The following is a 26,154-nucleotide window of genomic DNA, read 5'->3' as shown; positions in this document are numbered from 1 at the left end:
GGTCGCTCCCTGCCCCTTGGAAATAGAAAAGCCTCTCTTAACTGTTTCAGAAGAACGGTTAACTTTAAGGGGTACAGTCAATGGGAAAATTCACCTTAATTGCTAGCTCAAAAAGTTCCCCAAGGAAAAACTCTGGAATGGTCCAGGAGACATCACTGGGGTGAGGCCCAGCATGGAGCCAAAGGTCACCCTTGCCACCTCCCGTGTGCAAATTCCGCAGCCTCGTTTCATCTGGGGCCGAAGCCAGGCATGCTTTCCAGTCAGTGCATTCAGGAACCCGGCAACGTTCCAGCCACAGGGTGGGCGTGGGACTTAGACACGCTAACCGGTAAATCCCACAACAGTCCGTCAACCTGGGATAATAGTGTCCTGTAGGTACGACTTTTGAACCAACTGATAAGGAGTGAGTGCAGCTCTTTATTTCTCAAATTTTGTAAAATGTAATAACATTTAACACTTACTAGGGCCTACTATGTGCCAGACACTGCTAAACACCGAATCCTCACAAAACCCCTAAGTGCTAAGAGAGCTACGTAATTTTTTTTTTCTGCATCTGAGACTACAGCTAGTTTGGCCTTTTGCTATAAAAACTTGGCTTTCCACTTCTTGTTGAAGCCAACAGGAATGAGAATGACTGGCCCTCAGCTTTAGGACATCCCACCTTCCTAAAGAAGCTGAGTCTGTGCCCATCAGCTCTTCACACAGAAACGCTTGCGGGCCCGCGGGGATGGGTGGAAGAGGAATGAAGCCAATGTGAAAACAAAATTGTTTTTAAATAAATACAACAGTCCAGGCTTCGGATAGCAACACGTGCAACAGAGCCTGTCGTTCGCAAATAGACTTTCAAAAAACCAAGAAGTTTGGGGGCAGGGAAGGGGGTGGTCATGTGCTAATTACATACACAATCCAGGTAAGCCACCATGGAGAGTGGGTGGCCTGCCTTGGTCTGGTCCACAAACGCAACTCCCCTGTGAACAGCAGTTTCGGTCAACCTGTCACATTCATGCCTGCGCTACCAGCGAAGCAGGGGGCTCTCCTTCCAGACGAAACCAAGTGGTCACAGTTATGAAACCCCGTGCTCACTAAGGAAACAAGAGGGTGTGCATATTCTTCCCCCTTCGTGATGTCCAGCAGATCAATGGCCGGGGCCAGTGCTCCTCAGGAGCTCAGCGGCGCTGCTTCCTTGCAGTGCAGCCCCTCAGCCAGGGCTGGCGCTGCCCTGCCACACCTCACCACGTGCCTGGTGGCAGGGAGCCCGGGCCAAGGGCCAGGCAGCAGTCCCCAGACCCAGATGTGACCAAGCGGCCTGGGACGGCTTGGGGTTCTCACCGCTTCAGGGGGGTGTACGTGCATATACGTGCTGGCCTAGGGGCTGGAAGGGCGTTTCTGGTGCCCTGAGAGTCCACAGTGACACAAGGACAGGTCCTGTCTCCAAGCTGGAGGAGTGCACCAGGTTCCAAAACCAACCCCAAAGAAAAGTGAAAAGGCACCTCAGAGAAACAATAAATATCAAACAGATTCACGATATTCCCAAACATACAGCAAACACAAAAGAGGCAAACTACACGCAGTGACAGAAACCCAACTTAAGCAAAAATGCAAAAAACCTCCCCCTTTGTTCAAGTGCAAATCCAATTACATACGCAGAGTAAATGAGGTGTCCACTGACATTAAAAGCAGTGTTCCCCTTTAGGAGCTTTTACTCCTGAAAGTGTTTACCTGTCAAAGGAAGGCTTTCTCTCTTTTAACAAATTAGATAAATGTTTTCCCTCAGGTGTTTTTTGTTTTGTTTTGTTTTGTTTTAGGAATTTAAGATCACGGTGGGGGGAAAACGCCAGATTTCACTTAGGAAAAATGTACAAAAACTTACAGCCCAGGCAACGTGTGCTCATAGCCAGGGAGACGGGGGCCCTGGACTAGGTCCCAGTGCGGAAGGGTCTCCAACCACAGGTTAGCTTAGGACTCTGTTAGGAAAAACTGCCCACACTCTGAGGCGCCCTCCGCCAAGGCAGGCAGGAATCAAGTCCCTACTGGTAGTGGACCACTGACCTGACTTGGGCCAAGTTTAGGGGGGCCTGGAGGCCAGTATCCGTCCAGCATCCCTGCCTCTATCGATAAAGCCTTCAACAACTGGGGTGTGGGTCAGTGTGCCCCAGGAGCAGCAGGCCCCTCTCCCCGCCTGTCCCCGCCTCCCTCCCATGGAACTGCCTCACCTCAACCAACACTGGGCTGGCAGAAGCAGAGGGACCTAATGGGGAAAGTGCCCTGCTGGGCACTTGAGCTGAGAGTCCTGACAAGAGTGGGACGGTGGGGAGGCCCTGAGCTCGGGCAGCCAGCAAGCAATCCTAGAAGCTTCTGGAACACAAGGCAGGCACCGAGTCTTCCCACAGAATGTAGCTTCTTAGTTTCCACACTTTCTGAGTCCCTGTGCTGGTTTAATAAACAGCTCTCTGCAAAATGGGTTGCTGAGCTTGGGAAATCAGTCTCGGCCCGCAGGCGACCCCTGCTGGTCGAATGCCTGCACTGACATCCTCACCACTGGAAGCTCCCAGAAGGGCCCAGGAGAGGGCAGCATGGGCCCAGGAATTGTAGGCCTGGGAGCTTAAGCCAATTCCCACAATTCAGGGTGCAGCCAAGAGGACCATTCACAGAGAAAAGCAATTCCTAACAGCAAGGAAGGCAGTTATTTCTCCTCCTACCGCAGGCAACTGCCCTTGCAAATCTTAAAAGAACACATACACCCACACTCACTCACTCAACTCACATCTTGTGTCCTTGCTGCTGGGCCCTGGCCTCCCATCAGCACTCTCCCTTGCACATGTGTTCAGGGGTCACCTGAGAGGTGGTAGGTGCTTCCCCTCCTACACCCTCTGTTCTCTAGGATTGGAGCTGGGATTCAGACACACTGAGAGTCAAAGTAAAAAAGGCCGGCTGTGCATTTGGTGCTATTTATGCACGAGGGAAGAACGGAGAGCAGGCAGAATCTAACTTCCCACATGAAAAGGCTCCACACTCCCTCTGTCCTCCTGAAACAGAGTCCTTCCTTTAGTCTCACTTCTCAAAGGCCCACCCGCCATTCATCTTGCCAGCTCTTTGCCAGCCGAGGCTGGGCAGCTGCCTGAGGGCATGCAGGGTGCCGGGAGGCCAGGCCACCACCGAGGGCTGGGTGGACCCCAACTACTCATAACAGGGAGACTAAGAGGGAGGAGAGGGCTCACTCTTACTGCATGGGGATGCCAGGGCTTCCCAGGAAACATATACCCAAAGCACTGAAACTGCCTGGTGGGGGCGGGAACCCAGCAAAGCATAGCGCAGGGGCTGGAAGGGAGTTCAGTGAGTCTGACCAGGCCAAGCTGCCAACTGGCTCATCCCTTAGAATACTGGTGCCTGGGCTGCGAGCCACCCCACCCCCACCCCACAGGTGAGCGGCCAGGACAGCGACTCATTTTCACACTGGCTTGCCCCGGCTCCCCCAGCCAACATCAAGTTCGCCCAGAGCCTCATTCCCTGGGCTATGGAGGTTCCAGGCATTGGAAGGAATGTAACGCAAGCCCAAGGTTTGCATCCCAGCTCCAGTGTGACATCAGGCCACAGGGGCCAGTTCCCTCATCCACTCCCAGCTCAAAGACAACGCTTGTAAGGGGTAAACATCACAACTACGCCCAATGGTAGCTCTTTCGGTCCTGGTCCTGCCTTTCGGGATTTACCACCAACCACCAGATGTCACTTTCCCAATCATGTACTTCGCTCCCTGGCTGGGTTGTCCCCCCACATCTGGGGGTGGCTGTTCTGTAGCTACCACCAAGCACACACACAAGATTTTCTTCTCTTCTGCCACCATCTGCTTTGCGGAGCTAGGTCCCCACAGCGCTCCCCTCCTCTCCTTCCTGCACCACCCTGAAGGGGACAGAAAACTATTGCGTGAAGGTGGATGGTAAACAGTGGGAAATCAAAGAAACAAGCCCGGTGATCAGTCCCTCTCTGCCCTCCCCTGGTACCCTCCCCCTCCCAAATAAATAAGTTAATGGATTTAGGAATGTTCCTAAAAAGTTCTTGCCAACCAGCTCAGTTCCCCCTCTGGTTTGTTTTGTTTTAAATGAATCTTGAGATTCGTGCTCTACCCTAGAGCAAGTGCATTGAGGGATTCTCCCTGCAGTTGCTCCTCAAAAAATAAAGTTGTGCCAGGGAGAGCAGCCAGGCTCCTGGCCTGATGCCTGCCCGCCTTTGGTTTTGGTGAAAATGCCACTGTGATGCGCTGACCACAGCAGGAGTGATACCACATCGAAACCTTCCACCAAAAAGTTCAGGCTCTGGCGAGAGTCCCTGAATGACGCCTGCCCCCCAGGCTCTGCCAGGACGGGGCTGGAGCCGCTGTCTTCCCAGCAGCGTGTGTGCAGGGCCGGCTGGTGGCCGCTATAGACAGTCTTTGCAGAGAGCCACCTGGCCCTTGATGAAGTCCCGGCAGGGGCAGATCCTCCGGTGCCTGGGGTGGGCGCCTGCACAGCTGAACAGCAGGAGGTCACCTTGAAACACACAGTGCTTGTTCTTGGGGTCAAAGGAGGGCACCAGGATGTCCTTGGCCAGCTCTGAGCTTTGGCAGATCACCTCGTACCTGGAGAGGAAGAGAAAGGCACAAGGTTGGAGGTGCATGGACTGTCCTCGTCACTGGCTCCTTGGCCCACCTCCTGAAGGTGGGGAGCATGGTCGCTTCTCCTGCTGTAAACAGACAGCAGCCAGCACCCTCTGACCCAGCAAGTCTCCACCTTCTGACCCAGCAAGTCTCCACCTTTTGACCCAGCAAGTCTCCACCTTTTGACCCATCAAGTCTCCACTCGAGGGATGGGGCTAGAGAGAGTGTGTGCCTGAATGTGTGGGGACATGCATTCAAGGCTGCTTGTGAAGACTGTATGTAAGTGTACAAGTAAATAACCCAAACACCACATGGGGAATGGGGAGATCAACTTGGCGCATGTGCTTTGGGAGTTCTGAAACAGGATGAGGTGCAAATGCAAGTGACAGCGTGGAGCTGTCCTGCAGGAGGCAAGTCACAGAACAGGAGGCACAGCATGACCCAGCTCCACCTGTGTGTTTGTGCGTGCGTGTGAGTGGGTGAGGGTATGGTTGTGTAAGAACATGTGTGAGTGAATGTGTGTGATGTATGTGTATGTGCATGTGAGTGGTTGAGCGCATGAGTGTGTAAGAACGTGTGTGGTATATGTGTGTGTGCATATGAGTGGGTGGGAGTATAAGTGTGGAAGAACTGTGTGTGTGTGGTGTGTGTATGTGCATGCATGTGAGTGGTTGAGAGCATGGATAAGAACGTGTGTGTGGTGTGTGTGTGCATATGAATGGGTGAGAGTATGAGTGTGTATAAGAAGGTGTGTGTGTGGTGTATGTATGTGTGTGTGTAAGAGAATGTGAGTGTGTATAATGTGTATATGTAAGACTGTGTGTGTCTAAAAGCCGAGAAGGCTATACATTAAAACCTTAACAATGGTTACTTCTAAGGAGTAAGACTGGGGCAAAGTTGTGTAATATTTAAATACAGGGTGTCCCCAAAAATATGCATATACATTTTAAGAGCTGATAACTCAATTTCGAAAATGAAATCCTATATAATAAAAGAGTAATATGCAAATTGACCATCACTCCAACACACAAGATGGCCGCCCCAATGTGGTCAAAGATGGTTGTCCCCATGTGGACACAAGATGGCCACCACAAGATGGCCGGCAGGGGAGGGCAGTTGTGGGCGATCAGGCCAGCAGGGGAGGGCAGTTGGGAGGGACCAGGCCTGCAGGGGAGGGCAGTTGGGAGGGACCGGGCCTGCAAGGGAGGGCAATTGTGGGGGACTGGGCCTGCAGGGGAGGGCCGTTGGGGGTGACCAGGCCTCCAGAGGAGGACAGTTTGTGGGGACCAGGCCTGCAGGGGAGGGCAGTTAGGGGTGACCGGGCTGGCAGGGGAGGGCAGTTGGGGGGGGGACCAGACCTGCAGGGGAGGGCCGTTGGGGGTGACCAAGCTGGCAGGGGAGCAGTTAGGATTCGATCAGGCTGGCAGGGGAGTGGTTATGGGGTGGGGTGATCAGGCTGGCAGGCAGAAGCAGTTAGGGGCAATCAGGCAGGCAGGCAGGCGAGCGGTTGGGAGCCAGCAGTCCTGGATTGTGAGAGGGCAGTCGGGCATACCTTGAGGGGTCCCAGATTGAAGACGGTGCAGGCTGGGCTAAGGGGACCACCCCCCCCCTCACCGTGCACGAATTTCGTGACCGGGCCTCTAGTGTATTTTAATAAACACTATCTTTATAATTATTCGAAGTGTGTGTACCTTTTTGGATGCCCTAATTTGTACAGCTATGTTGAATGTTTTTTATTGATGGCTCACAAAGATTCCTGCTGCATGGCCTTGGTCTCTGCGGCAGGAATCATCTTCCTGGTACCCTGCTAATCAGAGGGAGGTGCTGCTCTGGGGTGTGGCTCACTGGCCCTCAGCAGCCATGCAACAGCAGTGTCGTCCCCCCCCCCCCCCCCCGCCCCCCCAGTAAGTGCTAGGCCTCAGGACTGCAGGGAGGAATCTAAATCCTGACCTCAGCCTGTGCTCCTGCTCCTCTGCCATCTCCTACAGCTGGCTTGTCTGTGGGCTACAGACCCAGTGTCTCTGCCTCTGTCCCAAAGAGGGGCCATGCTTTCTCCTCCTGCTCCTTGGGGTACATTGCTGCCCCCCAGCTCACCAGGTGTCTAGCCTGGTGCCTGCCTGCCACATGGGGACAGTTCAGAGAAGAAGGTCCAGGCGGCCAGGCAGACCTGTGACCCTGGACCCATGACTGGGCCTCTGTGAACTGGGGTAGATAATTCTTAACCACAGGAGGTGTGGGAATGACAGTAGCACCTTAGAACACTGGGCAATGTCTAGCCCTGGGGGAGGGCTCAGAAGTGGGAACTGCTGTCACAAACATCATCGCCATCATGCTCCTCGGCCTGGCAGACACAGGGTGGGCTAGGCACCGGCCTCCCTTCCCACATTGTGAAAGGACACACGGGACAATTGTCTCCATTTTCCTACCTTCACAGAAGTCTCGATTCCTACGGACAGGGGAGGGTCTGGCTGGGGACCCCGAGGTTTCCTGCTGTCCCTGCAAGGCTTCCAGGTCCCCTTTCCCCAGGCCTCATTCCTTCAGCCCCCCTCTTTTCTTCCTCCAGCCAACTAACACACTCCCTGGCCCAGCCCTTGCCAACACTAAATCAGACGATTTCCAGGGCATCTGGGGGATGCTGGTGGCTCTCAGGGCTGCCAGCCTGGCACTTGGTGCTGGGGAGGGCAGCGCTCCCTCGTATCTCACCCCTGTAGTTGCCAGGGGGCTCTGCGACTTCCCTAAATCCCCCGTCACCCTGGTCTTGGCACACCAGCCAGGAGGTGGAGGCATGCAGAGGGTTAAGGTTGTGGACCAGGAATGCAGGAAGTGGCGTTTTATGGCTTTCCTAAAGGAAAAGGAGACAGAGACTCGGGGCTTCCAAACCCTACACAGGCTATCCCAGCTGGCCAATCCACAGCAAGGGGTCTCCAGAGCTCACGTGTGCATTCAAGTTTCCATATGGAACGCGGCCTTGGGAAACAGTTATGCTTAAGCTCTTTATTGAGGGGAATGATAGCACCTGCTGTATCTTGATTCATCTGCCTGGTACCCTGCTAAGCAGGAGCGTGGAAATGTCTGCAACTCACCTCAGACCCCATGGCAGGGGCTGTCACTGTCAGTGGCCACAAAGAACCCTCCAGCTCCTGCCCTGGTCACCTGGACTCAGACCCCAGGCTCCGTCCCCTGGTCATGGGAGCAGCCTGCCTGCCCAGGGATGGTGTCGGAGACCGCCATCTTCCCACAGGCAGTCCCCAGTCTTCACGTGGTCCAGTGCGTGGCACAGCTCTGGCCACCTCTGGATGCCACCCACCTGCTGGCCCCAGGGAGCGCTCCCTCCTTTAGCGGCAGGGCCCTGCCCCACAGCCCTGGCCACACAGGAAGGCCATGCCATCGTTCCTGCTTAACTGGTGAGAAAATTCACCAGAGAGGTGAGGTGACTTTCCTAATCCCTGGAGAGTACCCAGAGCCCAGACAGCCTCCATGGCCCGCAATCCCCTCTCCACTAGGGAGCCGTTCCTTTCCAGGGCATTCATGTCACTGTTCCAGCCTCTGTGTTCCTGTGATGTCTGTCACCCCCGGACACACATACCCATTCACGCCCATTCTTGCTCACACACCCTCACACCTGTGCGGGGACCCTGGTGCGGTCTAGTTTCCCTTCTGCAGGGTGCTGCCTCTCCTGCTTCTCTTACAGGGCAGAGTTGGGGCCCCTGAGGTCCAATGCCTCAGTTTACATTTTATGGCTCTGGAAGAATCAAAGGGCAAAGGCCCGCCTTCCCACGGGCCCCCGACTTCCTGAGAGGACAGAACCGCCCATTCCCCCCTGACACACGGGTACACACAGTGTGAGGGACCGTAGCTGGCCTAGCCCTCCCATCATCCCTGTCCTGGAGTTCCTCCCTCCCTCACCCGCCACCATGCTACTTCCAAGTGCCCCAAGCTCCCCTTGACCACTCTGACTCAGGGCCATTCCCTCTTCCCAGGCACCAAAGCTTAGTTAAAATCCTCCAAAACTTAATAATCTAATATTTTAGAAGATACAACTTGAAAAGGCAGCCAAATCACAAACAAGGTCTCATGTGAATGCATGTATGGAGCGAGGCCCTCCCCAAAGGGCCACCCCGGCCTGGGCGTGATTCATCCCAGGGTCTCTACCCATTTCTGTTAGAACCGCGCATGCTCTGTGCACAGGAGCTGGTGGTCGCCCCTGCAGCATGCACACTGTGCCCTGCCTGCACCGCAGCTCAAGACCAGCTGCCGATTCCCGATTCAAGGTGACAGCACGGAACGCTCCAAAGGGCTCAATTCATGTCGCAATCCAGGCCTGCAAGGTGGAGCAGGAAAAGCAGTGCTGGCGTGTGGAGCCCCTCATTGCTAACTGGCCATGAACATGGGTGGGCCAGGGGCACCTCGTGCTGAGGAGGCACTAGCAGATGGCAGATAGCTGGGTTTTACAACATTGTCAGCATTTACAAATGCAGGCACAATGCATTCAGTAGGGCCCTTATGTTCAGAGAATTAACTGCAGGCAGCTTTATTGCAATGTTAGCATTCCCTGCAGGCTCCCAAGAAGAAACCTACAATGGGGGGAGTCGTTAGGCACTCCCATGGCACGAGGCCTGGCTCTCTTGGCTCCTCCTGGTTACCTCGGGCCTGCTTCCCCACCCAGAGCTCTGGAAGAGGGGCCGTTCGCTCCGTGTCAGCACTGGCTGCACATCACCTCACCATCACCCAGGATGTCCCCATGTTACAGATGAGAAAATCGAGGGGACAGAGGAGACTAGCTCATTGGCTCTCCTTCCTGTCTCCTCATTGGACCTAGGCCCATGCTCTGGGGAAAGGCATGCTGTGTGGGGCCTCGATCACGGGACCCGGGCAGCAGCATCCGTTTCCTGGGGACAGGTGGGGGGCATTTAGACAATTCTGGGTGGACAGTCCCTAGTCTGCTGTAAAGGGGATTACATTAATTATAATGCGTAAAGTGCTCAGAAAGGTACCTGAGATACCACCATCTGCATTGGCTCACCCCAGCCAATCCAGACTGATGCATAGACACTTGGGGTTCTCAGAAAGCCACTTTGCTACAGAAGATGTTTATAAGATGAGCCGGTGGGAAGCCCCTGCTGGACCCTAGAATCCGGGATGTGTGCTTCTAGGACCATTACAGGCTTTCCACATAAACCAGAGCACCGCTGCCTCTCACAGATTCCACCTCAGCAGGCACTGCCCTGACTGGCCCGGCCTGGTCTTTAGGTTGATGGTGAGCCAGGGCAGCCGGACCTGGTCTCGGCAGGAAGAAAGCATCTCCCATGTCCCTCCTCAGCAGAGCTTCCCTGCGGCTGTGACGCCAGAGCCACGTGCTCTTTCTAAAACGGGTTTATACTTGAGAATAATGACCAGGTCAGCTCAGACGACTCTGCACAGGTAACCACGGTGGCCAACCTCATTCTCCGACAGGCACGAAGCCAGAGCGGGGCCAGGCAAGCCTCGCTCCAGAGGCCATTGTGTTCCTTAAACACCCTTTGAGACAGGGACAGACCACTGCTCTACGGAGGGGGTCATGAGTCAGAGATCAAAGAAACCTCACAAGGAAATTTGGGAACTGCAACTGCCAAACTCAAAATGCCAATGCAGAGGGAAGTGAGTGGTGTCAGTAAAAGCAATGCAAGCACAAGGGCAAAAGCTCATGCAATCCAGATGGTCCCTCCTGGGTGCAGGCTGGCCTGCATTCCAGGCGCCCACCACACCCACCTCCTGCCGAGGGACCTGGCAGGGTCAGGCCTGCTCATATCAGAGGAGCTGGACAAACGTGCAAACAGGGACGGGCTGCAGGAGGGGAAGGTGGCGTGGACTTTGCTGTAGGCAGTTCTTGCCAGCTCCTTGCCCATGTCTCTCATTCCTTCCTCACTCTAGGGTGCAAGGCTCACCCGTCACCTGCACGTCTCAGACTGCTGTGGTTCTGTGCCCACCTCCGATCCCATGGTTCTCAGGTATGAGGGTAGCAAAGTGAACACCTCCCACAATCTTCAAGTCCAGACATGACATTACTTATGCAAATAAAACACTCTCATTCGAATGCTAAATATCTCGGCATGCCAGGTGACCTCATCTACCTAACAATAAAAATGCCGCTAACTAACTTTCTCTGGGGGGGATCACGCTGCAACCTGCTCACCTTCCCACAGCCCACGAGCCTGGAAATGGAACCTCATCCTGCTCTGGGCTGCCCCGCCCCGCCCCGCCCCGCTGCAGCACTCACTTCAGCAGGTCCTTGTCCTTGTTCAGGTGCTGGAAGAAAGATGGCTCACAGATGAGCTGGTTCTCCTGGCACACCTGCTTGCAGGACTGCCCGGGCCCAGCAAGCTTCACCTGCAGGGCACTGAGGGGCGGCCACATCACCTGCCCATGGCAGAAGTCCTGAAATGACAAAAAGCCATCAGTCAAGGGACCAAAGCTGCAACTTGCAACCCCAGCCTGCCAGGCAGCCCACAGGGGAGGCGGCTGCTGCCAGGGAACAGGGAAGGGGAGCAGGTGGGCTCCAGACAAGCTTGGGTTGGAACTGGCCTCAGCCAGAGCATGTCCCTGGGCCAGCTCTTCACCTGTCTACCTACCAGCTCCCTCAACTGCCAAAGGGGCAATGGCATCTCCCACCTCCACACAGGATGAGAGGTAGCGCATGTCGTGTGCACAGCACTGGCTGCCAGTGGCAGTGGCCAGCCACTGTATCACCACCAGCAATTACACAGTCAGCTATTCAGATCCTCTGCCCTCAAGGGCCCACCACAGGCCCCCTTCTCTAGCTGTTCTGTTTCCTCTGCTCTAATCCCAAAGACATTCCCAGTGTCTACATCATCAGGCAGTTTCCTATGTGGCATTTTTGTGAGCACCAGTTTCTACTTATGAAGCAAAGGGGTACAGCAGGGCGTCTGTGGGCACTGCTCATAGAACCTCTTGAGGGGTCATGGTCTTGGTTGGGCTCAGGGCTTGTTGGCTGAAAACAATTACAATGTCGCCCTAATTCAACAGCTAGGGAAATGGTCTGAGGGTGTGTGATAGGACGTGAGGTAACCTGCACCCCGTCAGAGAGGCACCCTGGCACAGGTGTGGGAGCTCAGGATGGGGCAGGGCCCGTCATTCCCGGGATCTAGAGGGAGTGGAGGAAACTAGTAGGTCCAGGGAAGACCTGAGTGGGGTGGGCTAATGCAAACAACTTTGTTTATACACCTCCAGGAGACATCTGATAACTTCTACAGCCTTTAATTATTAAAATAAGATTTTAAATCCAACGTACACCAAAGCCTACTGTGTGAGTACATGGGATAGGCAAACAACCAGAGAAACCTGGGTCAGACCAGCTGTCTATATCACTAGAAGTCACATGAGAATTTCTCTGCCTCCTGGATTCAGTGTGGCCCAACCCTGGATTAGGCTGGGGAACTGGAAATCCACCAAGGCTGGAGGCTCCAATACTGGCTTTTAGAGCTTTTCTTTAAAAAAATCACGAATGTCTTTCCTTATATGACACCTACAGGCAGTTAGAAACTTTGCTCCTTATTCATTTTTAGCTTCTGGTGGTACGTGAAGCAGTCCCAGGAGTAAAATAAATGAGGATAAAGACTGCCATGTCAGATTAGGAGGTGATGTGGCCAAGGAAGGCACTTCAAGTTAGGAGGCTGAATCTGACGCTGTCCCTGGGGTGCTCTGGGCACGCTACCCAGTCTGGTCTGGGCTCCATCACTCATCTGTGCAAAGTGATGCTGACTAAGTGATGGAGCTGAGTGGAAGGCTGGCAAACAGCAGGTGGACCACAAGTGCTTACCCCGCTTCCTGTCCCTCGTAGAGGGGATGCCTGTGCATCCGAGAAGCTGGGGCTACATGGCACCACGAAGTCTGCACAAAGCAAGTGCCCTCAAAGCTCCGCTGCAGGGTGGATCTGTGCCATCTGCTCACTTCTCAGTAAACCACTGCAGCCGACCACCTCCAGGTCCCTTCAACGGGCAAGCTTAGCGCAATTACACATGCACACGGGCCCCAGTCCTGCTTACTCAGGGTTCACTGGGGCTGGGCTGGCATCCTCTCAGAAGTTTGTTTTGGGAGCCAATAGTGAGAGTAGCAGCAGGACCTTCTTAAGATTTGGTAAAACTGAAGCGAGGAAGGCCTGAAGGTGTTCCCAGTAAGCACGGGACCAGGTAAGGCAGGAGGAGCGTGGGGATCTGGGTTACAATTATAGTCCCAGCTGGGGGACTTCACAGACATCCCTGGAGCTCTCTGCCTGCTATCACATCTAAAATGGAGAATACCACTTGTCCTTTAGTCCTTATATAATTCCTGTGAGCTAAAGTGAGGCGACTTTTAAGAGGCACTTATAAATGTTAAGGGTAATATTCCAAGGTCGACCATTACTTGCTGCCAGGGTCCAGAGGTAAGAGGTCGAGTTGCCTGGAGTATGTAAGACAATTTGTCTACGAGAGCCATCCCTTTGCCCAAGCCCCTTCACAAGCCTCTTCTCACCCCTGGATCAACTTTGTTTATACACCTCCCAGGTGCTCGTGGGAGGCTGGAGGTCTTGTTTCAGTCAACCTCAGCCTAGGCTACCATGGCAATGCCAACCGGTCTCTTTTCTGTAAGCACTCATCCACTCATGCATTAATTCATTCATTCACTCAATTCATTCATTCACTCATTCATTCAACAACATACTGGCTAGGAAGCAGGAAAGCGAAAGGGTTCAGAACTCAAACTGCCTGGGCTTGAATCTAGCTCCTCCACTTACTAGCTGAATGATCTTGATTAGTTACATAATCTTGTCTCAGTTTTTGCTGTAAAATGCAGAAAATACCAATTTTCTAGAGCTGCAAAGGGGATTACATTAATTATAATGCTTAAAGTGCTCAGAAAGGTACCTGAGATAAACACCACCATCTGCATTTGGCTCTTACTGTTACTATGTGCAAGGCACTCTCCTAGGCCCTTGGGAGTGACTCAGTGGAAAACTAAGAAAAAACCCAAACCCCTGCCTTCATACAGCTTATCATCAATGAGGAGACAGAAAAACAGAGAAATGAATTATATATAATATGTTAAAAGATAATAAGTGTTCTCAAAAGAATGAAGTGAGGAAAAGGGATGGAGACGTGGAGGATGAGAGTGTCCAGGTAAGGCATCGTGGAGAAGGTGACATTTTAATTAATTAGTTAGTTAATTAATTAGTTTATTTAGAGGAAGGAGGAGGGGGAGGGAGGGAGAGGTAGAGGTAGAGGAAGAGGGAGAGAAAGAGATTTGTTGTTCCACATATTGATGCATTCATTGGTTGATTCTTGCATGAGCCCTGAATGGACACAAACATACAACCTTGGTGTATCAGGACCACACTCGAACCAGTTGAGCTGCCTAGCCAGGGCCAAGAAGGTGACACTTAAGAAAAGACAGGGGGAAGTAAAAGAGGGAGCCACACAAGTATCTGTGAAAAACATTCCGGACAGACGGAAACCAAGAGCAGAGAATTCTGCGGGGTTGAACAGAGTGTGTGTTGGGGGCTAGAAGTAGGAGGCAGGGTCTGGGGCGAGGGGGTCCCAGGAATCAGCACACACAGAACTTTGGGGTCCACGTAAAGCTTTGTCTCCTCCTCAGAGTGAGATGGAGCCGGAGTTCTGGGAGGGGAGTGGGGCAGGACAGAAAGAAGCTGGGCAAAACCCTCCTGGGGAGTGAGGAAGTGGGAGCCCACATCACATCATAGGCAGGTAAAGTATCAAAGGGAAACAGTTTGTGGCAGGGGTGGGTAGTCGCAGAAGTCAATAACAGCAAGGACTGGCTAAAACCAGGTCGATACAAGATGGAGGAAAAAACTGATCAGAGACCGACCCCAAAGCTCATTATACCTTCATTACAATGAAAACTGACAGGGGGCCAAAGCCAGGACACTTCAGAAAGGACCATATTTGTGTAGGAACAAGGGCCCCTGCCCCAACCAGAGGCGGAGGCAGAATTTGGCACCACAAAGTTCAGAAACAACCCAGCCTTGGAAACACATAAAATACATCCCAAGAACTGACTGGCCCAGCAGAACTCACTCTCGAGTTCACCGTGTCCACTGGGACGTGTACTTTCGCAGGTGCCTTCCTTCACAGATGCCCAAACAGGAATGCACAACCAGGGGAGCAGTGGGTGCCGTCAGCTCTGGGCTCACCCTTGACCTGTCTCCAGGGATCCCATTCTGGCCCCCTTCTCTCAACCTAAATAAAACCTGCTTTCCTTCTCACTTGGACTGGCTCTTGAATTCTTTCCCAGGAAATCAAGAACCTGCAGATGGTGGAGTGCTTAGGGGTCCCACTTCAGATCCCCCCGCGCCTCCCCCCGCCCCACCCCGTGACAGCAGAGTGGCAGGATCTGCTGTGCTGAGATCAGAGAGTAGGAGCACAGCTAAGGCAGAGGCAGGAAGCTATGGGACCATGCAGGAGGGAGACAATGGCTTCAGACCAGACTGGCATCTTTGTTCAGCAAACCTCCATTTCTCATATCTCACATGCTGGCTTTCAAGGCTTTCTCATCATCCACTCAAAACTTTACAAATGACTGTTAAAATCTCCCCTAGATGCAAGAAATAGGAACATGAATGAAGCACAGGCTCTGGCTCAAAGGCTCTGTGCACAACATAACAATATTAAAGAACAGTACTAATCAGACGTCCAAACAGGAATGCACTAGCCACTCAGAGGAGAAAAAGAATTAACTCTAGAGGGAGGGGAAGGGTGATGGTGGTAGCTATTAGAGAAGGCTTCCTGAAAATAGGGGCTTTTAGACTGGGTTTTGTAGGCTGAATAGGAGTTAGTGGCTTATTACTAACATGGTGCTTTGCAGGTAACTGGTGCTCAATAAAGGGCTGTTGAACTGAATTTAATGGTTTGGCATCTTGGAGCTTCAACAGTAGCAGTAGAAAAGAATAATATTGTAACCAAGAGAGGCTTTATATACACAGAATGAAACATAAATAGTAATTTCCAATCTGGTTAATGAGCCCTCTCAGAACACAGAACAATTATTTCAACCAGTCACCAAATTTCCCTAAATTTGCTTGACTACTCTGAAAATTTCCTGCAGTAATTGTAATGAGAAGGGTTTATTAATGCAAATTTATAGAAAAAGCAATGTTCTGAACAAATGAACACAACTTACTGTGAGAAAGTTAAGGGTGCTGCTGCTTTTGGAACGAAGGCTAAGTGACAGCACTGGTGACGTTATTCAAAAATACCAAGAGAGCTAGAGAAGGCGGGGGGGGGGCTCCTCCCCAGAGAGAAGCCCTCGGTGGAGGGGCAGCCCCTCTCTTGGTTGTAGAGGATGGGATCCTTTCCACTAGTTCCCCAGTCCAACCAAACCCTAACAGAGTCACTACATCCATGACTTATCAGGGGCAAACGGATTGTCTGGAGCCAAAAAAAATAGGTTCAGATATAGAGCTGGAGGCAGGATTAAGAATAAATAAGGTCAGGAATTTGTGAAAAAGAAGGGGTTAGTGGGGGCAAGTTGTAGGTCATGAAATTGGGGTTCAGGCCAAGTTTAGCCAGTTATTTGAAGGGTAAGGGACACATTTGCTATTTATATCACAGCTGGAAATCCAGGAAGAAAAGTGCTCAATAAATACTGACCAGATCTAACATATCTCAGTTGCCTGTTGGCACCCACCATTCTCAGCCTGTGCTGCTCTCAAAAGGAGTGAAGTCCGTCCACGGGTGCCCTGGGGCTGATTCTCAGTGGTGGGAGAGACTCTGTGTTCCCCCCAGGGCAACAGAGAAGATGGCTGGGAACTAAGCTGTGGTGACATCTCCAAGAACGATTTCTGGAAAGAGTCAGCTTAAACCTCTCACATTCCATCTCCTTCAACTGCTAGGAGTCGGCCCCGGAGAAAGGAAAACATACGTCCACATGCACATGAATGTTCACAGCAGCTAAAAGGTGGAAACAGCCCAAATGTCCACCAACTGATGAATAAACAAAGTGCGGTACATGCATACAATGGAAGGCTAGTCTGCAATGAAGAAGCAATGAGGCACGGATCCATGCTAACGTGCATGAACCTAACATTATGCTGAGGAAAAGAAGCCAGAAGTCTCCAGCAAAGGCACATCTACAGAGACAGTACAGATCAGCAGTTCCTGGGGCTCAGGTCAGGGAGCAAGGACCGACTGCAAATAGGCACGATGAGCTTTTTGGGGTGATGAAATTATCAGACTAGACTGTCATGGTAACGGCACAACTATCAATTTACTAAAAAAACAACAACACTGAATTGTATCGTTACAAGGAGTGAATTTTAAGGTTTGACAACTATACCTCAATGAGGCTGTTTGAAAAACACACCTTGGTTGGTTTCTGGGCTCCTTCAGTGGCGAGTAGCTAAGGCCTTCAGAGGATTTATTCTGTGTCAGGCACTGTCTTAGCTTAGCCCTAAACATATATTAATCTATTGATTCCTCCACCAGCCCTAAGGGGTAGGGAGTATTATCCCCACTGCACAGAAGAGAAACAGCAGTGAGGTTAGGAAACTTCACTGCTTAATCATGACCTGCCCAGTCTCGCTGGGATCAGCAATGGCTGGGCAAATGGCAGCACCCGATTTCTTCAAAAAAGCAAACATTCCCCACACTAGTGATAACCTCTCCACTTTTCAATTCCTTTTCTTCTTGCCCTGCAGCCTGTCACCTCCACCATTTCCCCACCCCACTATCCAGATTCACTACCAGGTGTGGCCTTACTCCCCAGGGGCTTCAAGATGGGCTCCGATAAGCCCGTTTCCTGGAACTAAAGCTGATTCCACAGTGGCTCCTAATTAACTCGCTTTTTATTCCATATCTCCAAAATGCTTTACACAGCTCTTTGCAAAATAATATAAGCACAATCACCCTCCATATTTACAGGGTCTATACTGGAAGTAGAAAATAGTGTCGAAGAGCATAGGTATGGTTTTCAGAAATCAACCTGAACATTCCTTTACAAGAACCCGCTTACTCTCTGGCCTGAGGCAGATACCTACGTCTCTCCCAAGAAATGCACAAGGAGAGCCCGCACAGCCTGGACCCGCTCAGGTTAGGGAAGACGGTGCTCTCGGCCTCAGATCACCAGGGATGTGGCCTGTCCACCAACCTCTGCTGCTGGAGACAGGACCTCAGTTAGAGAGACCATTTAAAAGAGCTTGCAATCCAAATCAGCATTTTTAGTGCAGCGAAGGGGAGGCAAGGACAGTGAAGGGAAAAGCAAGCGGTTTTTCCCGGAGCCAGGATTCTTTCCATTGGGGGCTCCAGCGGGCTTGGCGGGCATGAGGCAGATTCCCTGCTGCCAGCAGCTCCACCGCATGCTGCAGCCCGGGGCTCTCGCAATTGCTGCCAATCGGCTCCCTCTGCTCCCGCTGCCGGGGAGCTGATGGGCACTTTGAAAGGGCTCTGGGATGAAAGCTTCCTCGTTCCCCGTAGATCACAGGAGGATTTGCAGGCAGAGATCAGGCTAATTAGAGCTGTGGCCTCCGGGGAAGCGTGAGGTGCTACCACCTCTTCAGAGCTTGAGGTTTCTTGTTCAAACCAGACACACTGCTCTGAGTCCCACTGCTCTTTGAATATGGCCCTCTAGCTGCAAACACAAGGAACCCCAAAGCTCCGGCTGGGGCCAGAGGCGGTCATTCCAGGCAGAGGACCCATCTGCCAACCAGTGGGGTTCTGGCTTCATCTTCCCTGCGGAGCTGGGAACTTATGGCACCGATAAAACCCTCAGAGGCCTGGGGTAGACTCAGAACAGCCCCTTTACTGCTTTTTGCAGCTCTGTGAGATGCTTAATAAGAAATACCTACAAGATGCCTAGAGAGATTTTCCCAAACCTCCGTCTGACAGTGTCACGGCCCTCACCTGGCCTTAAAGCCTTTACTTCCTGTTGTCCCACGATGAAATCTGAAATCTTCAGCTGAGCCTCTGCATCGTTGTATGATCTGCCTCCTCCTCCAGTCTCATCCTTCATACCGTCTCTCCCTTCAGCCACAACTAAACTTCCAATAATTCACCTTCATTTCTCTTCGCTTTCTCCTCCATCCTCCCTGCAGCCCCAGTCTGCCTCCAGGACTCATCTCTTGTAAATGCCTCGGGAGAGAATCTCTGAGTCAAGCACCCCAAAGCATCCTGGTCACATCACTATCACAGGGCGTAACCTACACCAGTGGAGTTGCCTGTGGCTCTGACTGGCTTCTCTGTGACAAGTGAAGCTACCTGAGGACAGGGGCTAGTTCTTGGACATATTTTCTTCCCCAACTCCCAGCACATGGCCAGGAGTCCAGAGCACATGGCTGGGAGTCCAGAGCACATGGCCGGAGTCCACAGCACAGGGCCGGTGGTTCACAGCACACAGCTGACATCTTTGCAGAGCGGATGAACGAACAGCAGCAGGCAAGAAAGAACTCTCAGTGTCTGTGAGCCATGGAGCTCTGCAGATAAGTCCCATCTAGGAGGTGGAGTGAAAGGACAGTTTCACCAGCATGTCTAAGTGACCTGTTTTCCAGTCATAGGTCCAAGATGAGCTTCCTGGTACATGAAAAACAAACAAACCAAACCCATGGGCTCACTCACTCTCTCACCCACTCATTCATTCCTTCAACGGGGAGTTATCGTGCACCTACTATGTGCAGGCAGAAGGCTAGGCACGTGGCATTGAGAGGTGAGCAAGTTGGCATGGCCCCTGCATTAGGTAGCATTTAGCAAGGTTTGGGAAGTGTGGCCTTTGTGTCCGAAAGGAAACTGAGTAATAGATTTACAGAGAACAGGCCACATAAGGACTTTTAAGGACTAGCTGGGATTCAAGAGTCTTAGGAAAGAAAGAAAGAAAAGCCTTCAAATAAAGAGTCTTTTCACTTGTGGTGGTGAGTAGCCCTTTTCCCTGAGAGGAAGTGGAGACAGGAGAGGAGGAGGTGGGGTTCAGGAGCGGGGATCCTGGTAGAACCTCAGGTAGCCTCCCCTGCCATTGGTAAGAGCCATCTTAAAACTCACTGCCGGGGGGGAGGTCACAGAGCCCTGCCCCCCTTCAGGAAGGACCCGCGCTCCCTGAGGTGAGAACAGGGGCAGTGCGGCTCTGGGCCACCTGCTGTGGCCTGGCCCCGCAATGCCATGGGTGCAGCCTGGGCTCCCACTGGCCCAGCATCTGCCTTGATTCCAGGGTTGAGCCCTGTGAATGTGAGTGTCCAGAGGATGGGGCTACTCCTGCCACCTCCCAGGATTACGTGAGAATTAAATGAGGTGGTGAGCGTGGCATACACAGCATAGAGTCTGTAGGTAAAAGGCTGTGAGGGTTAGGATGATTATACTGTCATTCTTAATTTAGGTGTCATACAAAAACTGAAGGATAATAATTCAAATGCTTAGCTCTCATGGTGAAGTCAGATGGGTAATACTGTATAACATACTATAATAATAAAACAAGCTTATGTGAGAATATAACACAATATTACACATGCTATAATGTATGAGCAATCAGCATACTAGTTTGCATTTATTGAACACTGTGCCAGCCCTGGTCTAAGCACTTCCCATGTACTAGTTCATTTAATGCTCACATCAGCCCTAGCTATTCTATTACTATTCTTATTTCAAAGGGGAGGAAACTAAGGCAGGGAGAAGCTGAGTAACACACCTAAGTCATAGGACCAGAAAGTCGTGGTGCTGGAATGGGGGCCCAGGTGGCTCTTTGCAGAGCGTGCCATCCCGTGGGTCCTCCCAGAAAATCAGAAGCCCAGACTGCCACCCTGCAGCCTCTGCTCTCAGCTCTCCCTTCCAGCAGCAGCACAGGCCTGCCCACTGCTCACCACTCGGTCAACCCAAATCGTTCCTCTGAAGCCTACATTGGGCCTGTGATCTTTGCCTCTTACATTTCCAATGTACCGTTTCCATTTGAGGCTGCACAATCCTCACCCCCTATTGTGTAAAGCCTTCTTGATCACCCCAAGGCACTATGCTTTGCCCTTGAAGAGGAGCCCCTATTTCTGGACTCTGGTCAAGGAGTTCATACTCTGCTACCCACAGAGACTCTCTATTTCTAGCACCATGTTGCTTTTGAAGCCTAAGGAATTAAAATGTTATAAATGATGGCAATGACAAGCTTGGCCTTTACTTCCACGAGCACGAGCCACAGCTTCCACACTCTGATGGGGTCGAGAGACTTACAAACCCTCCCCCACCCCTCCTGCAGTGCAAAGAAAGTTCTGCTTTTATCTGCTTTATATAACTTAGGTTTCATGTAAAGTTTCACTTGAAAAGGGGTCCTGTTTTAAAAGATGTTTGAAAACCACTGGGAAGTCCTAATGTATTTGGAATTACAGGCATTTATTAAAGGAATGCTTAGAAACCACAGGCTCCCATCCTTGCCTTTTTTAGGGTGAGGAATGACCACAGGCAGGACCAGAGAGCTTTCCATTGTCCCTTCCCCACCAGGTCTTTATGACGCCTCTCGGAGCGTGGGCAGATGCAGGTCTCATGGTCAAGCGGGTTTTCATCTTGACCATCAGTGTCTTCCCTCAGTTCTCATTTGGCCTCCACTGTCATAAAGAACATTCTTTCCCCAATGATAGACTGACTCTCGGGTGACCACGATAAGGCCTGCTTCAGAATTCCAAAAAACCATTAACCAGCCTCTGGAGTCTTTCAAATCAGAAAAATGACCCCAGAAACATGGTGCGCCCTTAACTGTTCGTGAGAGGCCTCCTGGGTAACAGGAAGCAGGACACGGAGACAGAAGGACTTCCGGAGAGCCTCACCTGCTTCTCAATGAAGGCGTTGATTCTCTGCAGCACCCCCTCACACGTGAACTCATACGGCATGTACGGCTCGATCTGCAGACACAGAACACGGTATCACAAAAGAGGGAGACACAGAACAGGCAACACCCAATCTCCTCGGACTCACACTCAGTGCCAATGCCTGTGTCAGCCTTATGAGGGGCTACGACTATGAACTTGGAAGTGAAGAGTCCTGGGTTCACACACTCACTGCTCTTTACTAACTGTAGGACCCTGAGCCAATTACCTTCCATCTCTGAGCCTCGGGATTTCATGTGTAAAACAACAATGAGAAAAACCTACCTCTTCGAAGCTGTGGTGAAGATTATATAGGGGGAGAAGGGAGTAAAGCATTAGTTCAGTGCCCAGCACTGAATAGGCATTCAGCAAATGGTGGGGAAGATTCCCTTCTAGAAGGTAAGCCCCTGGGGAAGCATCCATGGCTGCTCTCAGTGCCGAGCAGTGTGGCACCTGTGTGGACTCAACATGCACTCAAACATCTGCTGAATGAATGCATGCCCACTGCTCTGAGAAAGGCCTGTGATAAGTGGTTTAAGGCCCCACCACAGTGACAAAAGCATTGTTCCACTTTTGTAGGTGAGACTGACATGTGGTGAAAAACCAGAGTGTATACAGTGCCACAAAGAGTTCACATAGAGGGTCCTGGGAGGCTGGAAGGCCGAAGCCGACTTATACTCATGCTGGGCTTTTAAGGTCAGCTACAATTCTAGCAGGACAAGATGTGGAAGATATCCTCATCATAGTGAGTAATGTGAGATTAGACAACAAAGAACACAGCAGGAGGGTCAAGCCCAGGATCATGGAGTCTGGAGACAAGGCTGGGAAGAGGTTCACTGGATTTCCACGAAAGCCTTGCAATCTCTAGGCTAAGAAGCCAGACTTTGAGGGTAGCCAGAGACATAGAGGGGCTTTGTTGGGGTGGAGAAGGCAGTCTGATCATGTGACACCTGTGGGAAGGGGACAAAATGTGAGTGTGGTCTCTGCTGCACAGTGCCTGTGCTGACATTGTGAAGCCTGTGCTTCCAGGGGCAGCCAGCTAGCATCACAACCAAAAAGGAAATTCCACTTGGCAGAAAACCATCAGCAATCCAGTGTGTGACAGCTTCAGAGAGCCCAACAGCACTGTCAACAATGGAATAGAGGGCAACTTCACCATCGCCCTCTTAAGTCTAAGTCTATTCTTGCCTATTTGAGTCTACTGGGTAGAGGAACTGGACAAAACATCTATGAGTTGAGGCCGGCTGAAAATGGGACAAATGACCAAGAAGACAGCCTTTTGTGAGCACATAAGCAGTTGGTCTCAAGGCATCTTCTTTCCTTTGTGTGTGTGCTGACTTACATACTACTTTTGAAATCTTCAACCATGATTGTTAATTTCATGACATATCTTCAAACACACAATTAGATGGTGTGTCACACAAGACAGGTTGTATCTCACCATCCCTGCCCACATCCATCCAGACAGAACTAAAAGAGGCTCAGCGTTAAGTATTATAACATCAGGGCATGATTATTCTACAAGAACAGACATCATTCTGTGCCAAGATAATTCATTTCCAAAGAGTTCAAAACACTTTGAAAAACTGATTTCCCTTGTGTCTTCTCATCTCAAGCTTTTGCACTTGCTGTGTCCTTTCAAACCCAGATGTACGTAGCCCTTCATACCAAATGCAAACCTTTTCTTTTATTTTAAAGGTCATTTACTCAACCAATGGATGATTCCAGAAACGTTCTATAAATGGAAGTGAATTAATTCAAAGAGCTTGATGCAATACAGAAAAATGGCTCTTCCTGTGTCCTCCTAGCAATCAAACTCAGATAACCAAAGGTAGACTGACTCATTCATTGCTTTGTGGTCCAATTCACTGTTTTAAAACATTCAAAGCCAAATAATTTTACTATAAAGGAAAAGCAAAAAAAAAAAAAAAAAAAAAAAAAAAAAAAAGGTATTTGTAAGCCATCTCTGCCACCCTGAGTTGCACTAGCCACCCTGCTGTGGACAGGAGCAGGGCCTCTGCGTGTGAAACTCTTCAGAACACTGGTTTCGGGGCTGAAGAACACTAGCAAGCCTCCCACGTAGAAGCTGCTAGGCAGGTTGGAGGGGTGTGTGTGTGTGTGTGTGTGTGTGTGTGTGTGTGTATGTGTGTGTGTGTGTGTGTGAGAGAGAGAGAGAGAGAGAGAGAGAGAGAGAGAGAGAGAGAGAGAGAGAGAGAGAGAGACTGTTTTGTGCATGACAGTCCTTTGGAGACAAGTCAAGGCCTCTTTGAGGGATGGAATGAAAGGGAATGCTGGTATCACATCCAGTCACAGAGAAACCCAAGTAGGGCCATCATGGAGAAGTGGGAGAAGTTCTTGGTCATCCTGTTTGGTGGAAATAGGGCTGTTACTCATATGGCCACAGGAAGGATGCCTGCTGGCCACGCTGTGTGGTTCCTGCTGACTTTGGGAACTTTCCATTATCTCCCCTCCTTCTCTTCCATTTTCTCTCTGAGTTTCAGCTTGGATAATTGCTATTGAGAAGTCTTCAAGTTCATTGATATTTTCCTCTGCTGTGTACTGTCCGATGATAAGCCCACTGAAAGAGTTCATTTCTGAATTTGGGTTTTCAGTACCAGCATTTTCTCATTTGGCTTTTAAAAAGTTTCCAGCTCTCCTGAAATTCGCCATCTCTTCACATATGTTGTCCACCTTTTTCATCAAGCCTTTTAATGTACCGATCTTAGCATTTTAAAGGGGTGTATGATAATTCCCACTCTTGGGCTATCTCTATGTCTGGTTTTATTCATGTTTCCTCTCAATGATGGGTCATGTTTTCTTGCTTTTTTGATTGTCATGTAATTTTAAATCTTGTAGTTATAGATGAGAAGGCCTGGCACCAGATTTCTGATCCATTTCTAACAAGTGGAAGGGTTTCAAAGATAATAGTTTTGGTATTAATCTCATTCTTTACTTCATCTCTCTTTCCTACTTATTTTCCCCTTTATTGTACTTCATTAAATGATTTTTGTTTTAAATCTTAACAAACTAGTCTAAAAGACCTAGGGGTCTATCCAGGTTTTACTACTTACTAATTGTGTGATCTTGAGTAAATTATTTAATCTTAAGGAAATTAAGATTTCCTTAAATCTTAACCTTCTCAACTGAAGAAGGATTGAATGGGATGAAGCTCATAAAGGTATAAAGACTCTACACGTGTAGAAAGAGGTTCTCTCTGTATCAGCTACTATTATAATTACTTGTTTTCCTTTAAGTGGCCTACATAGGTTGGAATAAGATGAAAAAGGCTGATCAGGGTCCTACAACGTGGAGCACTGAAGTTTCATGGAGTGAACAGGGCTAGCCTCATGTAGGAGTGAGCAGATGGAACTCAGTGCCCACGCCTAGTGCCTTATGTAGCAGACATTCATTCCCCTTCGACTTTTGTTTGGCAAAAGAAGGACTCCATGATCCAAGATTTTCTGTCTCTATATTATCTTTTAAATTACTCCTCTTAAAGGAGATGTGCACTTAAATAAGGATGTGGGTTGTATGGAGTTCCCAAAAATATATGATGAAGTCCTACCTCCCAATACCCATGAATGTGATCTTATTTGGAAACAGGGTCTTTGCAGATGTAATCAAGTTGAGGTCAAACCTGGATTTGATGGGCCCTAATCCATATGACTGATGTCCTTTTAAAAAGTAGAGAAGACACACACACACACAGGGAGACTGCCATGTGATGACCAAGCTAGAGGTTCAAGTGCAGCAGCTGAAGTCAAGGAACACCTGAGCCACCAGAAGGTGGAAGACACAAGGAAGGGTCCTCTTACTGGGGCTCTGAAGGGACCATGGACATGCCAACATCTAGCCTCTAAAATCGTGAGGAAATAAATTTCTGTGGTTTAAGCTACTGAGTTTGTGGTTCTTTGTATGGCAGCCCCAGAAAACGAATTTACTAAGTTACCTGGAGACTCAAGAGAGAAGAAAGCCCTTTCATCCCCATGGGCATGCCTTTCTGCTGAGGCTTTCGATGTGCTGCACTTTCCAGAAGTCTCTCTACACTTACACTCCTCAATCATTTACATGCTGTTTTGGGCACAGAACATATTCTGCACACATCTATTCCTCCCTCTCTCCATCCATCAGGTAAATCACTGTGCTGGGTTTTGAGAATATAAAAGTGAGACAGATATAGTCACTGCTTTCATGTTTCTTAGAGTCTAGTGGAAATCCAGACTATCAATGACAAAGATAAGGACAGTATATTATTATATATGTAACTAGTGGCCCGGTGCATGAAATTTGTGCATGGGGCAGGGGGGGGGGGCGGGGAAGAGGGTTGTCCCTCAGCCTGGCCTGCACTCTCTCCAATCTGGGACCCCTTGGGGGATGTCCGACTGTGGGATCAGGCCTAAACCGGCAGTGAGACATCCCTCTCGCAATCCGGGACTACTGGCTCCTAACTGCTCACCTGCCTGCCTGCCTGATTGCCCCTAACCACTCTGCCTGCTGGCCTGCTCACCCCCCAACTGCCACCCCCACCAGCCTGATCACCCACAACTGCCATCCCATCCTGGCCTGATCATCCACAACTGCCCTCCTCTCTTGGCCCCTATCCACCTCTACCTCAGCCCTGCCACCATGGCTTTGTCCAGAAGAACATTCGGAAGGTCTCCTGGAAGGTCTCCCAGTCTAATTAGCATATTACCCTTTTATCAGTATAGAT

The 26,154-nt window shown here is 50.6% G+C and overlaps 1 protein-coding gene across 1 annotated transcript in view; it reads right to left on the bottom strand.

Annotated features, from left to right (window-relative positions):
• Positions 1-3,270: 3,270 nt before the first annotated feature.
• Positions 3,271-26,154, bottom strand: part of MGAT5 (alpha-1,6-mannosylglycoprotein 6-beta-N-acetylglucosaminyltransferase) — a 368,322-nt gene continuing 345,438 nt past the window's right edge. The window contains exons 17-19 of the mRNA XM_054722778.1: positions 21,405-21,479; positions 10,887-11,044; positions 3,271-4,612 (exon numbers count right to left, since the gene is read on the bottom strand). Of these exons, the coding sequence (XP_054578753.1) occupies positions 4,414-4,612; positions 10,887-11,044; positions 21,405-21,479 (432 nt within the window). The 3' untranslated portion in view covers positions 3,271-4,413. The remainder of the gene's footprint in view (positions 4,613-10,886; positions 11,045-21,404; positions 21,480-26,154) is intronic.

This window comes from Eptesicus fuscus, chromosome 11 (genome assembly GCF_027574615.1).
Source record: "Eptesicus fuscus isolate TK198812 chromosome 11, DD_ASM_mEF_20220401, whole genome shotgun sequence".
NCBI classification, from domain to species: domain Eukaryota; kingdom Metazoa; phylum Chordata; class Mammalia; order Chiroptera; family Vespertilionidae; genus Eptesicus; species Eptesicus fuscus.
Note: the sequence above shows the minus strand (reverse complement) of the source record. Positions and strands in the feature narration are given on the sequence as shown.